The 16,836-nt window shown below is 35.6% G+C and overlaps 1 protein-coding gene across 6 annotated transcripts in view; it reads left to right on the top strand.

Moving 5' to 3' along the window:
• Positions 1-16,836, top strand: part of ATRX (ATRX chromatin remodeler) — a 180,794-nt gene that overhangs the window by 121,702 nt on the left and 42,256 nt on the right. For all 6 annotated transcript variants that reach the window (XM_045847497.1, XM_045847496.1, XM_045847494.1 and 3 more), the window contains 2 exons: positions 3,994-4,100; positions 10,893-11,001. In XM_045847497.1, the coding sequence (XP_045703453.1) occupies positions 3,994-4,100; positions 10,893-11,001 (216 nt within the window). The remainder of the gene's footprint in view (positions 1-3,993; positions 4,101-10,892; positions 11,002-16,836) is intronic.

Here is a 16,836-nt window from a genome sequence, read left to right as displayed (position 1 = left end):
TTCTACTGTCAACTTGTATACTTGAACATTATTTTTTATTTGGGTACCAACAAGAATTTTAAGAGTGTAGAAGAGATTTGGGGGTCTTTTAATTTCCTAACCAATGCAAGACTCTCTCTACCATATTTATCATACATTCTCCTACCTCTGCTGTGATAGAACACTTGCCATCTCATAAGGCTACCTATAGTTGAATACTTCAGATTGTTACAAAATGTATCCTTTACTTTGTACACTGTTCCTATAGCTGTTTCCATTCTGGTCTAAAATAGAATATATCTCCTGCTTTTTTTACACTGTTATTAGTGATCATTTTTAGTTAAAAACCCAGCTGATGGTTGTTATTAATGGTAGGAATATAAAACTAGGCATTTCCAGAATTGTAATTACCACTATTCCTTATCTATCATTTCATTATGAAAATTTTCAAACATAATGAAAATGGAAAGAATTTTACGGTGAATACCTATATACCTGTCACCTAGAATCAATACTATATTCTATATTGACTGTGTTTTCTTTATTTCATATCTATTTATGCATCCATTGATCTTGTTTTCCTGATGTCTTTTAAAGTAGGTTGCAGACATCACTACTACAATTTCATTTATCTTTAAAGAGTAGGTTTATCACTCTTCTCATTTTTAGCTTCTCCTCTCAGTTCATTGATTTTTGTATGGCATGATTTCAGTCCTGACCACATGGTCTCGAATATACTTCAGATTTTAATACCCATCTCAAGATGTGGTTGTGGTAAACAAAACACTCCAGCTGAGTTTTTATTAACACAGAGCTTTTAGTAATGCTGGCTCTTGTTTATTCTGGACTCTATATACCCTTTCAAGGAATCCTATAAAGAGGTTTTCAAGTTTGGGGGAAGGAAGAAATTTGACTACCCTTTTAGGTTCTTTTACCTGGTCTAATAAGAAAAATCAACATGAGACAGATTAAAAGAAAATAACCAAATTTAATCACATATGTACATATGGGAACCCCACATATATGACAGTGTGAGAGATTGCACATACAAGAGAGGTTCAGAGACAGGAAGGTGATGTGAGGTATCGAATATGATATCCTGAGCTAAGCACTGTGGTCAAATGCCCTGAGGATTCAGAGGGGAGGAGGAAAATTTGCAGGATAAGAACAAGTGTTTAGTAAAAAAGTTATTTCTGGTAACAGTTTCTCTTGAACCTTCAAGGTCTCAATTACCTTCACCTCAAAATAATCTACACGCCAAAGTAGCACATCTGGGAGACACCTGTTTTGATCCCTGCTACAGCCTCCAAATAACACTGTTGATTGATGTTGAAATTTGTGGTCCACGAAGATATTTAAAAAAGAAGAAGCGCTGTTAAATCAGACTCCCCTATTCTATTTGTGCAGTTGATCTTCTGATCCAAATATGTGGGGAGTGGGCAAAATAGGTATATAATTTTTTGAATGGAAAATTATACAATAATCAGCCCTGGCTGGTGGAGCTCAGTAGATTGAGCGCTGGTCTGTGAACCAAAGGACAAAGGGTCGCCGGTTCAATTCCCGGTCAGGGTACATGCCTGGGTTGCCAGCCAGGTCCCCAGTAGGAGTTTGTGAGAGGTAACCACCCATTGATGTTTCTCTCCCTCTCTTTCTCGCTCTCTTCCCCTTTCTAAAAAGAAATACAATCTTAAAAAAGAAAATAATAATTAATAAATAATAATAAAAGAATAAAGTCTGTATTTAGCATACTCACAACTATAAACTTTTGCTCCACCCTGTAAAAACTCGATATTTCCACAGGGTGAGAAATAAATAAATTTTAGTGATTTTAGCCAGTGATAGGTTGATAAATGGTTAACAGCTGGCTCTCCAAATGAATGAGTGAATAGATTGATATATATTAGAGAAAGCAGAGAAACAAGAAAGGAAAGCCTGATTTGTAACATTTACTGATTTCCATGGTATAAGTGCTCCCACCGCAGCCAATTCAACCCTCCAACATGATGTCAGAGGTGAAGAGAGATGTTAACAATCCACTTTCTTGTTTCAAGCTATTTAGGGGCCAACTCAAACACACCACTGATTTCAGCTCAGCCCTTCTGATTAATTTTTCTTTCATTTAAATATTAAATTCTGATTTAATCTTTATCCCCAGATTTTAGATATGTGTGAATTTGATAAGTATTGTCTTTATATTTTCACATGGGTCATTTATTAAATAGATAAGGCCAAAATAGTTTACGTAAGTATAAAAAATGTTACTGATCAGGACAGTAGTTCATGTTGTCTGCAACTACAAAAGGTTAACATAAATAACCGTTAGTTTATTTATTATAGTCATTTGGTCCTAATAACACTACCTTTTTCATACATAGTGAGACTTACCTGAGCTTAGTAGTTCTCAGAACCAACCTTAATACTGACTCAAGTCAATTGCTTTCCCAAATAGTAGCCCAAAGTCCAGACTAATTCCCATGAAATAATTAGTATTTCTAAGAATTTAAGTCTCCTGGTTATATGAAGTGTTTAAAAACTTAATTTGTAATTCAGAGAGAATTGACTCAATAAAGTTTTTGATTCTGGGAAAGATTACCAGTCTACTGAAGGATCACGGGATAGCCCCTGATCATTAACACTGAGCACCAGGAGTACATTCATTTACCTCCCAGTACTTCAGGAGTACCAGCTGGTGGAACTACACTCCCACAGTGCAGAGTTCTGGAAGCCGTGCAGTAGGCGATGCCTATGTTGTTAACTCCCCACAGCTGTTTCACAGTTCAAGTTGTTTTAGGTCTACTGAAGCTGAAGGCGTCTAGCAGTGAGAGTGAAAGATCTTTTGGAGTCATAGCACTTCTCTGTCCTACATTAAACCAAAGCAAAAAAAAAAAACAAAAAACAAAAAAACATGCTTGCTACAGGTGCCTATTTCCTTGTATACAGACCTACTTTGTTTGCATATATAAGGGAGAGAACAAATTCTCTGACATTCTTTCTAGAATTTCTTTTCACTTCCAGGTATGTGATTATGTCCACTTCTCATCAACTGGGTTGGTCAGAGCATCGGTTTGCGAACTGTTTGTCAGAGCTTGTAAGTTGATAACCTAAAGCAGAGGGTGAGGAGCCGTTAACACCTTTTCTCCTCCCTCAAAGCCTGAAACATCTTGCTTTTATGTTATTTTTTTATTTTAGCCTTACATAAGACATTATGTGAACAAATAGTTTTCACGGCTAAAAAAGAGAGAACTACTGGGGATAGAGAATCGAGAATCTGCAGACACATTTGAAATAGAATGGCAAAGTATTTAGAATGTGTACAATCTAACATTACTCCGATACTTTTAGTGAGAAGTCTTTTTTCTCATATTCTCTGAGCTGTGTGTTTTGCAGAGTAAAAGTCCTTGATTTTGGTGAAGTCCAGTTTATCAACTTTTATTTCATACATGCTAGTTTCGGTGTCATGTCAAAGAATTGTCCAAGCTCAAGTTATGAAGATTCTTTTCTGTGTTTTTGTAAACATTCTGTAGTTTTATATTTTACATGTAGATGTATGTTCCATTTGAGTTCATTTTTATAAAAAGAATGAGGTTTAGGCCAAAGTTCATTTATTTGAATATGGATGTTCAATTTTGCTAAGATCGTGGAATTGCCTTTACCTCTTTGTCTAAAAACCAATGAACTGTACTATGTGGCTTTCTATGTGGACACTCTATTTTGTTCCATTGACTTGTGCTTGTCTGCATCAGTACCACACTGCTTTCATTACTCCAGCTTTGGACGTGTTGAAATCCTTTAGAGTTAGGTCTCCACATTTTTCTCTTTCAAATTTGTTTCGGGTACTCTATGCTTGGCATTCCCATACAAACTTTAAAATCAGCTTGTTAATTTCTACCAAAAAAAAACCCTTCTGGGGTTTTGATTAAAATATTGTGTCAAATTCTTGTATGAGTTTGGGAAGAAGTGATATCTTGACTATATAAATCTTCTAATCTGAGAATACTCATCTGTTTTTTTTAGACTTGTTTTCAGCCAGTCTCTCATATCTCTGGACTTGATTGAAGATTTTCTTGAATTGGCTAGTAGGGAGAAGACAGAAGATAAAGATAAACCTCTTATTTATAAAGGTGAGTTACAAACATTTCTGTATTATAAGTTTTAAGACATTCATTTATATATCTCGTATAAACATTTTAACAATACAAGAAAAAATAGTACCCAGATGCACAACCCTAATATGTTCATGTTTTTCTCCACTTTATTTTGATCCTTATTAATATAATTATGGTCTTTGTTGTTGCAATTTTAACATAAATTTAAATGCTTTATTAAAATGTAATTCACACAAAGTTACAATTGAACCATTTGAAATGTACAATACAATGGTTTTTAGTATATTTACAGAGTTGTGCAACTATCATCACAGTCAATTTTTAAAAATTTTAATCACCACCAAAGAAGCCCTTTAAGCTGTGACCATTCTACCTCTCCTTCCACTGCTTCCATACCTAAGCAGTCACTAATCTACTTTCTGTTTCTTTAGATTGACTTGTTCTGGACCTTTCATGTGAATGGATTCATATAATATATTGTCTTTTATGACTGGCTTCTTTCACATAGCATGTTTTCAAGGTTCATTCATGTTATAGCATATGTCAATACTTAATTCCTTTTTATGGTCTAATAAAATTTCATAGTATAGATAAAAACCCACAGCTGATTACCCATCCATTCATTCATAGAGATTTAGTTTGTTCTCACCATTTGGCTATTGTGAATAGTGCTGCTATGAACATTCACATACAAGTTTTTATGTATTTGAACATCTGTTTTCAATTCTTTTGGATATATATATACACTTAGGATTGGAATTACTGGATCATATGATAATTCTGCGTTAAACTTATTGAGGAACCCCCAACTGTTTTCCACACTTGCTATACTATTTTACATCCCCTCAAGCAGCGTACAAGGGTTCAGATATCTCCACATGTTTGCCAACACTTGCTTCCTCCTCACTTTGTTTTTATTATAGCCATCCTATTGGTGTTTCATTGTGATTTTGATTTGTATTTCCCTAATGACTAATAATGCTTATCATCATTTCACGTGATTGTTTGCCATTTGTATATCTTCTTTGGAAAAGATGTTTATTTCAGGTCCTTTGCCAGTTTTTGAATGGAGTTATTTGTCTTTTTTATCGGTTACAGGTTATTATTATTTTTGGTCATTTTCTGCACACCATCTCTTGTCAGATATATGATTTGTAAATATCTTGTTTTGTGTGTTGTCCTTGATAATGTCCTTTGAAGCACAGGAGTTTTTCATTTTGATGAAGTCCAATTTATCTCTTGTTACTTGTGATTTTAGTGTCATATCTAACAAACCATCATGAAATGCAAGTTCATGAAGATTAACCCCTATATTTTCTCCAAAGAATTACATAGTTTTCACTATTTACATTTAATTTCTTAATTCATTCTGAATTAATTCTTGTATATGGTTTAAAAGACTGGTCTAGTTTCATTTTTCTCCATGTATCTGTTCAGTTTTCCCAACAACATTTATTGAAGAGACTGTCTTTACCCCATTTTATATTCTTGTCTCCTTCATCATATTTTAATTGACCATATAGACATGGGTTTATTTCTGGGCTCTCTGTCCATCTATCTATGTGCCTGTTTTTATGCCAGTACTGTGGTATTGATTACTGTAGCCTCGTAGTACACTTTGATATCAGGTAGCTTTAATACCTCCAACATTGTTCTTTCTCAAGATTACTTTGGCTATTTGTGATTTTTTTGTGGTGCCATATAGATTTTAGGATTATTTGGTCTAATCCTATGAAAAATGTCACTGGTATTTTGAGAGGAATTGCACAGAAGGTGTAGATCGTTTAGAGTAGTATGAGCATTTTAACAATGTCAGTTCTTCCTATTCATGAGCATGGTATATATAATTCAGTGCCTTACAATTTTGCAAATAAGGGTCTTTTTACCTCTGTGATTAAATTTATTCCTAGTTATTTATATAATTTTCATTCAAATGTAAATGGAATTATTCTTTTTTTAAAATTTAATATTGTTTTTAGTGAGAGACAGAGAAAGGGGAATGTGAGAAAGAGAGAGGCACCAGTTTGTCATTCTGCTTATTTATGCACTCATTGGTTGCTTCTTGTATGTGCCCTGCACAGGGATCGGATCTGCAACTTTGACGTATTGGGATAATGTTCTGTCCACCTGAGCTCCTGGCCAGGGTGGGATTGTTATCTTAATATCTCCTTCTTATACTCATTATTGGTATATGAAATGCAATGGATTTCTGAATATTACTTTTGTATCCTGCTATTTTAGTCAATTAATTTGTCAGTTTTAATGGAATTATTATGGTTCTCTATATAAAGTATCCTGTTATCTACAAATAATGAGTTTTACTTCTCCTTACATAATTTGGATGTGTCATATTTTTTTCTTATCTGATTGCTATGGCTAGGACTTTCAGCACTATGTTAAAGAAGACTGGTGAAAGTGGACATCCATGTCTTGTTTTTGTTGATGTTAAAGGAAATGCTTTTAATTTATGCCTGTTGAGTATGATATTATGTGTTTGTTTTCATATTTGATCTTTATTATGTTGAGGTATGTTTTCTCTATTCCTACTGTGCTGAGAGCTTTTATCATAAATGGGGGCTGTATTTTGTCAAATGCTTTTTCTGAATCTGTTGATAGGACTTTTGTCCTTTATTTTGTTTATGTGGTATATCACATTAATTAATTTGTGGCTATTGAGCCAAACTTGCATTCCAGGAATAAATCACGCTTGATCATGGTGTATGATGTTTTTATTGTATTGTTGGATCTGGTTTGCTACTGTTTTATTGAGAAGTTTTGCATCTATGTTCATCAGAGATATTGGCCTATACTTTTCTATTATTGTGATATCTTTGTTGGTTTTGGAATTAGGATAATGCTGGCCTTGTGAAATGAGTTTGGGAGCCTTCCCTCCTCTTGCGTTTTTCGGAATAGTTGGAGAATAGCTGTTAAATAGTCTTTGACTAAATGATAAAATTCACCTCTGAAGCTATCTGGTCCAGGACTTAGGTTTGTCAGGGGTTTTATGATTGCTCATTTGATTTTGTTAGTAGTTATCTATCCGTTCATATTTTCTGTTTCTTCTTGATTCAGTCTTTGAAGATTATATGATTCTAGGAATCTATATATTTCTTTCAGATTGGCCAATTTATTTGCATATAATTGTTCATAGTATATTCTTACAATGTACTGTATTTCTTTGGTGTTGGTTGTTATTTCTTCTCTTTCATTTCTGATTTTATTTATTTGGATCCTCTATTTTTAAGTCTGGCTAAAGCTTTAGCAATCTTACTTATCTTTTCAAAGAATCAACTCTTGTTTTATTGATCTTTTGTATTATTTTTTAGTCTTTTTTTCCTCATTTATTTCAGCTCTGATGTTTATTCCTTCCATCTACTCACTTAGGTCTTTGCTGTTGTTCCTTTTCTAGTTCTTTTAAGTGTAAGGTTAGGTTGTTTATTTGAAATTTCTCTTTTTCTTGAGGCAGGCCTATATTTTTGTTTAGTTTTTTTGTTTGTTTCTGTCCTCTTGTCTGGTTCTTTCACTTGGGACACCTTTTTTGTCTCATCATTTTGGCTGACTCCCTGTGATTCTTTCTATGTGTTAGGTAGATCTGGTACATCTCTGAGGCTTGCCATGGTGGCCTTATATAGTAGGAGTTTTATAAGGCCCAGCGTTGCCGTCTCCCTGGCCACCTGAGATGGATGCTCCAAGGATATTCCTTGTGTGGATTGTGCGTGCCTTTCCATTGTTACTGAGCCTTGGTTGCTGTTCGCACGTCTTGCAGCTGGGCTTGTTCCTTGCTGTGAAAAGCATCTGTGACTACAGTGAACAAGCTGTTGTATTGGGGCTCACCCAAGGGAGGGTGAGTTACTTTATCTGTGCTCTGGTGCTTGCTGAGTTCACCATTTGGGTGTCATTTATGCAGCTAATCGTGTGGTACTCTGGTGTTGTTTAAAGTCAGCCATCAAGTATGTTGGTTCTGCTGCCTGTTGGGTTGGGCCCCAGATGCAAGCCAAGTTTATCTGCTGCCTGTGCCTGGCCTGGGGCCACCTGGTAGGAGCTACGAAATGATCTGTGGTTGTTGGCTGCCTGTGCTATGTTGGATATGCCTGGAAGAGGCTTTGCTGCAAACTTGCAGAGTTTTGAGAGATTTTATGAAAGTCAGTAGCACAGCTGGAGAGGCGAGCTACTTGTGTGAACAGCTGCTGAAAGAGGTTCTGGAAGGTGTGCAAGTTGGGTGTGACCTGGTTTCAGGTAATCTTGGGATGTGGTGACTAGAGTTAAGTTCATGGAGACTCAGATTCGGCACTTGCCTGCACCTGCAGGCTGTAAGGAGGGAAGGCTCAGCAAAGGAACAATGGTGACTGCCCACACTTCTCTCCAGGGCAAGCTGCCACTGCAGTCATCACTGAAGTCAGAAAATTGAGTTCCTTTTTGAACGTCCCTGGTGCTTTTCTACCATCCCTTCATTGGAGCTTAGCGCAAGTGTTTGTGGCTCTCTGTGTGGTGTTTCAAGAGGACACGTGGGTCTACAGCAGCTATCTGTCTCATTCAGGTGGAAGTCTCCCTGATTTTCACAACCAGATATTGTGGAGACTCTTCTTCCTGGCACTGGTGCTCTTGGCACTGGTGCTCGGGGGTGCGATGCCTAGTGTGGGGTGGGCACCTTTTGCTTCTCAGGGACTACCTCCACAGCCAGTTTATCCGGCCAGTTTTGCCTCTCTGCCCCTCCTATCAGCCTGGGCATGGCTCCTTCTTTATACCCTTAGCTATAGGAGTTCTGTCCAGCATGTCTGGAAGTGGTTTTCAACGTGGCTGTTCTATAATTTAGTTGTAATATTGATGTGGTTGTGGGAGGGGGCAAGCACACCATTTTTCCTACTCTACTATCTTGACCAGAACTGTAAATATGTTTTTCTATTATCACTGTGCATTAGTTTTGATAGTTAGATTTTATGTTCTGATAGTGTTTCATTATCTTAAAGGCTGTATTACAAAAAAAGTGACATCAATGAATTCTACCACTGTGAGAAAGTGGGAAATGCCCATGTTACTATTTATCTGTAGTACTATTATTATATTTTCTTCACCTTTTATGGGTAAGAAGGGTTCTTTTTGTTAATTTATATTTTTCTGACCACCGACAAGGTTGAATATTTTTCCATATGCTTGTTAGTTCATATCTAATTATATACATTGTTTTCAGCAAATATTTGCTTTAACCACTAATGAATTCAGTTTATTTTTTGAGTATCTAGTACTGCTTCTGCTGCTGCTACTACTGCTATTACTACTACCATGATGACTACTAGTGCTGTGCTGAAGTAAGGTTCGAGAGGTATTATAGGACATCGTGTTAGAGAGAGGGATCAAACACGTACACATGCTATAATAGCGCCAGATATCGTTTGCTCTGGACTCGTGAGTGATAATACTAAGTACTCCGTAAGTTTAGTTACTGTGTGAAAGGCACTTTCTAAGTAGTCTTTTTTCTTATATTCATTTAATAAGCAACAATCCTATGCAATAGGTGCTTTGATTATCCCCCATTTTTAAAGATATAAACACTGAGAAACAAGGACTTCAGTTATTTTTTCCTTAAGAGAAAATGCCAGTAAATGATGAAATTGGGATTAAACTTGGGGAATCTGACTCTAAAGTGGTTATTTTTTATTACTAATCTATACCACTGTATCATAGTTTTTGTGTGTTGGATTCACAGTGGTAGTGATTTTTCAGTTAGGATTAGCGTATTTACTTTAATAATTAATCCTGCTAAGTGAACAGTTAATGCAAATGTGACTTCAGTCCCTTATCTTGTCATCTAACCATCTGTGTCAAATTCTTTTTTTCTTAGCCGTGTATACCTTTTTATCCAGTTGAAAGAAATAAACTTAAATAAAGAAATTGCCTTTCTTAGCCATTACTGAATTTTTAGCAAGGAAATTCTAGGATGTCGATAAGTAGGTGAAGATGTAGGTATATAATAATCATGTCAAAAAGCACATTTCAAATTAATGACCTAATTCTTTAAGTAAAAAGAGTTTGCTGAAATATATAAATCTCGGTTTTGCCAACTTTTTTTTACGTTAAGACTCTAGGGTGTGATAACAGTTTTTCTAGAATGTTAAATAGTATTATGTTGAAAGTTAAAGAATTGGGATAAAATTATGTATGAGATTATGTCATAGGCATTTAAACCCTTGGTAATTTCGTATCAATGTAAGCATTGGGTAAAATCTCACCTCCCTGTACAAAAGGCAGTGTGTCTGAACAGTGTTTAACTTATAAAGTTGTGTTCCTTTCTTACACACACACACACACACACACACACACACACACACGACATGAAATAGGAACAGGTGCCGATATTTGTTGCTAGGCTATAGAATAGTTTTGGCATATAACAGGCATTGCATTCAGTAAATATTTTTTCAGTGAGTGAATAATTGTATTATATGTCTCTGTTTTATATCTGATCAGTATCAATTTGTTAGTAAGAAGAGTGAAAACCTGGATGTTTACAGATTTAATTAAAACCAAGCTTTATGGACATAATGCAACTGAACATATTTTGACAGTTTTAAAGAATTCTAATTAAGGAAATCTTAAATTTACATGTAGATGATGATAGTTTTTAAAGTGTCATTGTTTTTCAGTATTTATTAGAAGGAAATGTGTGGTGAATTTATTTGCAATACCATGAATTACCACTTGATTAAAAAATTGTTTTGCTATGCATATAGAATATATACAACGAGCTTTTAAATGCCAAGCAAGGAAGAAAAGGATGTATAGAATCTCTTTTTCTTATTAAATTTTCAGGTGAAGGGAAGTGGCTCAGAAACATTGACTATTACCGTTTAGATGGCTCTACTACTGCACAATCAAGGAAAAAATGGGCTGAAGAATTTAATGATGAAACTAATGTGAGGTAAGAAACCTTTTCTGTTTGGGTAGAGTTATTAAAATCATTTTAAATCTATATACAGTAATCACTCTTTTTAGTGTATGCTTATACACTTTTTGACAATTGCAAGATATACTCAAGATATAAAATGATTTCATCACCCCTCAAGAAAATTCACTCATGGAATCATGCAGTTTGTAGCCTTTTGAGTCTCACTGTGTTCACAAAACAAAATACATTTGAGATTCACCCATATTGTTATATATGTCAATAGTCCGTTCCTTTTTATTGTTGAGTAATATTCCATTCTATAGATGTATTATAATTTATTTGTACTTGATAGACATTTAAATTGTTTCTAGGTTTTGGAATTAAAGTTGCTCTAAGCATTCATGTATAAATTTTTGTGTGATCCATAGATATTTACCTAAGTGAAATAAAAATCCAGGAGTGCAATTCCTGGGTTGTATGGTAAGTTTATGTTTAGCTCTGTAAGAAACTGGCGGTTTTGAAGGTGCTTGTACAATTTTCATTTTCACCAGCAGTGTAAGTGTGTTCCAGTTGCTCTTCATCCTTGGTTAGCACTTGGTATTACTGTGTGTGTTGTTTTTAAAGGCTATGTCCTTTTTTTTAAGATTTTATTTATTTATTTTTAGAGAGGGAAGGGAGGGAGATAGAGAGAGAGAGAAACATCAATGTGCGGTTGCTGGGGGGCCATGGCCTGTAACCCAGGCATGTACCCTGACTGGGAATCGAACCTGCGACACTTTGGTTCACAGCCTGCGCTCAATCCACTGAGCTACAGCAGCCAGGGCTGTATTACTGTGTTTTTTAAAAATTATTTCGTCCATTCTAATGGGTATGTAATGGTATCTCATGTGATTTTAATTTGTATTTCCCTGATGATAATTGATGCAGAGTATCTTTTCATGTGCTTATTTGTCAGTTTTTATCATCTATGGTGACAAATTTGTTACAGGGTTTTGATGTTAACAAAGTATTCCTGATCTTTCATATTTCTTGTAGAAGTTTGAGTCATATATAGTTGATATATGACTCAACTATATAACTTGAGCAGTCTGGTAGTTAGGGGCACCAACAGTTGAAAATCCACCTATAAGTTTTGAATTCCCCCCAAATTAACTGCTAACAGGCTACTGTTGACTGGAAGCCTTAGTGATAACACAAAAAGTCAGTTAACACATATTTTTGTATATAATATATACTATATACTGTATTATAATAAAGTAAGCTAGAGAAAAGGAAATGTTGCTAAGAAAATCATAAGGTTCACATGGTATTTGTCTTTCACCACCTGGTTTATTTTGCTTAGCATAATGCTCTCCAGTTCCATCCATGCTGTCGTGAAAGGTAGGAGCTCCTTTTGCTCTGCTGTGTAGTATTCCATTGTGTAAATGTTTTGATCCATTCATTTACTGTAAAGTTATAAAAGTATATCTTTAAATGACTGTTTAAAGAATAGTACAGCCCTGGCTGGTGTGGCTCAGTTGGTTGGGTGTTATCCCACAAAGCAAAAGGTCACCAGTTGGATTCCTGGTCAGGGCACATGCCTGGGTTGCAGGTTTGGTCTCTGGTCAGGTGCATACTAGAGGCAACCGATAGATGTTATGCTTCTCTCTCACATCAATGTTTCTCTCCCTCCCTTCCCTTCTCTCGCTAAAAAAAAAAGAGTAGGTACACTATTACATTCTGTTTACTGTGTTTTTAAAAAAATATTTTATTTATTTATTTTTAGAGAGGGAAGGGAGGGAGATATATATATAGAGAGAGAGAGAAACATCAGTGTGTGGTTGCTGGGGGCCATGGCTTGCAACCCAGGCATGTACCCTGACTGGGAATCGAACCTGCGACACTTCGGTTCACAGCCCGTGCTCAATCCACTGGGCTACGCCAGCCAGGGCTACTGTGTTTTTAAAAATTATTATTCATGTGAAGGAGTACTTTTATTAACTGAGTAACCTTAATTTAATTTTTCAAACTGAAACTAAACCATTGACTTTCTCAGTTTCCCAAATTTGTAAATACTACAGTAGCATATGATTTCTGTCGTAACATTTCATATTTTATTAACAGTAAGGAACAACATTGAAATATAGATGCTGAGCTGTCAGCTTGGGTTACTCACTAGCAAATTAACCTCCACCACTCACAAATAATAAGCCAAAAAATGTCTCTGATTCAAATTCATTTTATATACATACATATCATGTCTTGGAGGGGTTACTCTTGAGTATCTAAACCTGACTGGATTATATTCACACATGTTACAGATTAGGACTGCTGTCTATGTTCTATTTTCTCACAACTCAGTAATTTTCAGAAAATATAACATAAATATAATATTTGTTTTTGGCAAAGCAGTTGAAAAAATACATTAAGATAAACTTAGATATAATGACCATTTCTAATGTTGTCTTGTGTGCCCAGAAGATAGTTTTTAACAGTCTAAGCATCCTTATTTAGCCTGATACTGAATATTAATACTGATACTGATATTGCATAGGGTTTTTAACTGTTTATTTAGAAATAAGTATAGAGTCACTGGAACTTACAAAGACAGTATAGAGAGGGCCTGTGAACCCATCACCTAATTTTTCTTGAGAGTTAATGTCTTACATACTTGAATATATCAGTATATATACATATTTTCACATATGTAGAGATGCCTATAACCACCACTGCAGTCAAGGTACAGAAATATTCCATCACCACAGTGATTGTTCTCTTATAGTCACACCCATTATTACCACCAACCTGGCCACTATCCCATACTCCTGGCAATAACTAATTTTTGTTCATCATCTTTATAATTTTGACAAATTGAGACTGTTGTATAAATTATATCATCCTATATGTGATTTTTGGAAATTGGTGTTTTTCACTCAGCATAATGCCCTTTAGTTCTTTACAGGTTGCATATATCAATAGTCTTTTACTTTTTATTACAGAGTTGTATTCCATGGTAGGGATGTACCAGTTTGTTTAATACAAATTGTACATCTATTGCAGGGCATTGTAGTTGTTTACAGGTTTGGCTAGTACAAATAAACCTGCTATGAACATTATGTACACATTTTGTGTGGACATAAGGTTTCGTTTCTCTAGGATAAATGCCCAGGAGTGCAATTGCTAGGTTGCGTGGTAAGTGACTATTTAGTTTTTTAAAGAAACTTCCAAACAGATTTCAGAGTGGCTGTACCATTTTTTATTCCCACCTGGAAAGTGTGAGAGATCAAGTTTCTCTGCATCCTCACCAGCATTTCATGTTATCACTGATTTTCATTTTAGATATTCCAATAGGTATGTAGTGAGTAGTATCTCATTTTGGTCATAATTTGCATTTCCCTGATGGCTGGTTATGTTGAACTATCTTCTCATGTGTGTATTTGCCACATGTGTATTATCCTCTTTGGTGAAATGTTTCTTCATGTCTTTGTCCATTTTCCAATTGGATTGCTTGCTTTTTTTTTAAAATCCTCACCCTAAGATGTTTATTGATTTTAAAGAGAGAGAGGAAGGGACAGAGAAAGAAACACCTGTTGGTGGTCTCTCATACACACCCTGACCGGGCATTGAAACCACATCCTGGTCAGTATGTTCCCTGACCAGGAATCGAACCCACAACCTTTTGGTGTACAGGACTGTGTTCCAACCAACTGAACCACCCAGCCAGGGCAGATTGCCTGCTTTTTTATTGTTGAGTTTTGAACATTCTTTATGTTATTTATTATTTTTATTTTTAAATATATTTTATTGATTATGCTATTATAGTTGTGAAAAACTGAAACCAATTTTCCCCCTTTGCCCTGCTTCACCCGGTGCCCCCATTCTCTCCAGCAGTACCCTCCCATAGTTCATGTCCACGGGTTGTGCATATAAGTTCTTTGGCTTCTCCATTGCCTGTACTGTTCCTAACATCCCCCTGTCTATTCTGTACCTACCAGTTATGCTTCTAAATCCCTGTATCTTGTCCCCATTTTCCCCTGCCCCCCCAGCTGATAACCCTCCAAATAAAACTAAAAGGTCGCTGTGGGTGAGACCCAGTGAACAGAGAGGGTGGGGCATGGGGGTCGCAGTGTTTTTGGTCAAAAACTGCTGAAAACTCAACACTCATAAATCACCCATCATTAAATGGGCAAACACATTGAAAAAGATTAAAAAAAAATTCCCTGAAACCGAACACAACCTCTCACAACAGCGCCCGCTGATACACTGATATAGACGGATTCCTAGAGTACTACCTAGTGGGGGAAGTCTGTACCACAAGGGGTCTACCCTCCAGAAGATAATTCTGGATTTTTTTTTTGTTCTCCCTTGTATTCTCTGTCTTCTCATTCCCTCCAAGGTCTTTCACATAGCAAACATTTTTAATTTTGATGAAGTCTAGTTTCTCCATGTTTTCATTTTTGTTTTTTTTAGCATGCTTTTGATGTAAAGTCTAAAATCTCTGACCAGAGCACTAGGTTTTAGAGATTTCCTTCTACACGTTTTATAGTTTTACATTTTTTTAAAGATTTCATTTATTTAGTTTTAGAGAGAGGAGAAGGGAGGGTGAAAGGATAATGTAACGTTGGTGTGTAAAGAAACATTGATCAGCTGCCTCTCACATGCCCCCACATGGGGACCTGGCCCACAACCCAGGCATGTGCCCTGACTGGGAATTGAACCCGTGACCTTTTCCTTCGCAGTCCTGTGCTCAACTCACTGAGCCACACCAGCCAAGGGCTATAGTTTTACATTTTATATTTAATTGTGAGGTGCATTTTAAATTAATTTTTGCATAAGATGTGAGATTTAGCTGGAGTTCATTTTTCTCTTCTTTTTTTCTTTTTCTTTTGACTGTTGATGGCCAGTTGGTTATCATTTGTTGAAAAAGCCATCTCCAATCAATTGACTATACTTGCTATTCTCTTCCATTGGTCCCCATGCCTGTTCCTTTGCTGGTACCACAGTCTTGATTGTTGTAGCTATATATATAGTAAGTCGTAAAATTAGGTCAAGTGATATCCCCTACTTTATTTTAACTTTACCAAATTGTTTCAGCTAGTCTAATTTTAATCTTTGCCTTTATATGTAAATTTTGAAATACTCTTACCTATATGTTTAAAAATCTTGCAAGGATTTCAACAGTAGTGCATTAAATCTGTTACCAATTAGGGAAGAATTGATATCTTCACTATAATGAGTCTTCATGAACACAGTATCTCTCTGTGTAGATCTTTGATGTCTTTCGTCAGTGTTTTGTAGTTTTCCAGCCCAGTATATATTTTGTTAGATTTATACCTAGATATTTTATTTAAGTATTTGTAAATGATATGGTATTTTTTAATCCTCACTTGAGGATATATTTATTGATTTGAGAGAAACTTTGTTCCTTTAATCCCTTTGTCTCCTTCAATTATAACTATCTAGTGTTTTATCTACATAAATATATTAACACATCAGACAGTGTAGTAATTTTTCTTAGCCATCAAATAATTTTGAAAACTTAAGGAAAAATATTTTATTCTTTTCATTGTTGTTTCTTCCTTCCTAATGTTTCAGCATTCCTTTTATCGTTTCCTTTCTTTTTTGAGAACGTCTTTAGTCATTTTGTCAGGGCAGATCTACGGGCAACAAAGTCTCTGAGTATCTTCATCTGAGAATTCCCTGACGACTGTTTTGTTTTGAAGAATGTTTTAGCTGGATATAGAATTTTGGTGTGACAGCTCTTTTTCTAGCACTTGAAAAATATTGTGCTACTTTCTTCTGGCCTCTGTGAGTTCTTATGAAAAACCTGCTGTTTTTATGAGTTTAACTTCTTTACATGCCACATACAAGTGAGTTATCTCAACATAA

This window comes from Phyllostomus hastatus, unplaced genomic scaffold (genome assembly GCF_019186645.2).
Source record: "Phyllostomus hastatus isolate PE091 unplaced genomic scaffold, TTU_PhHast_1.1 phas_contig_551, whole genome shotgun sequence".
NCBI lineage: Eukaryota > Metazoa > Chordata > Mammalia > Chiroptera > Phyllostomidae > Phyllostomus > Phyllostomus hastatus.
Note: the sequence above shows the minus strand (reverse complement) of the source record. Positions and strands in the feature narration are given on the sequence as shown.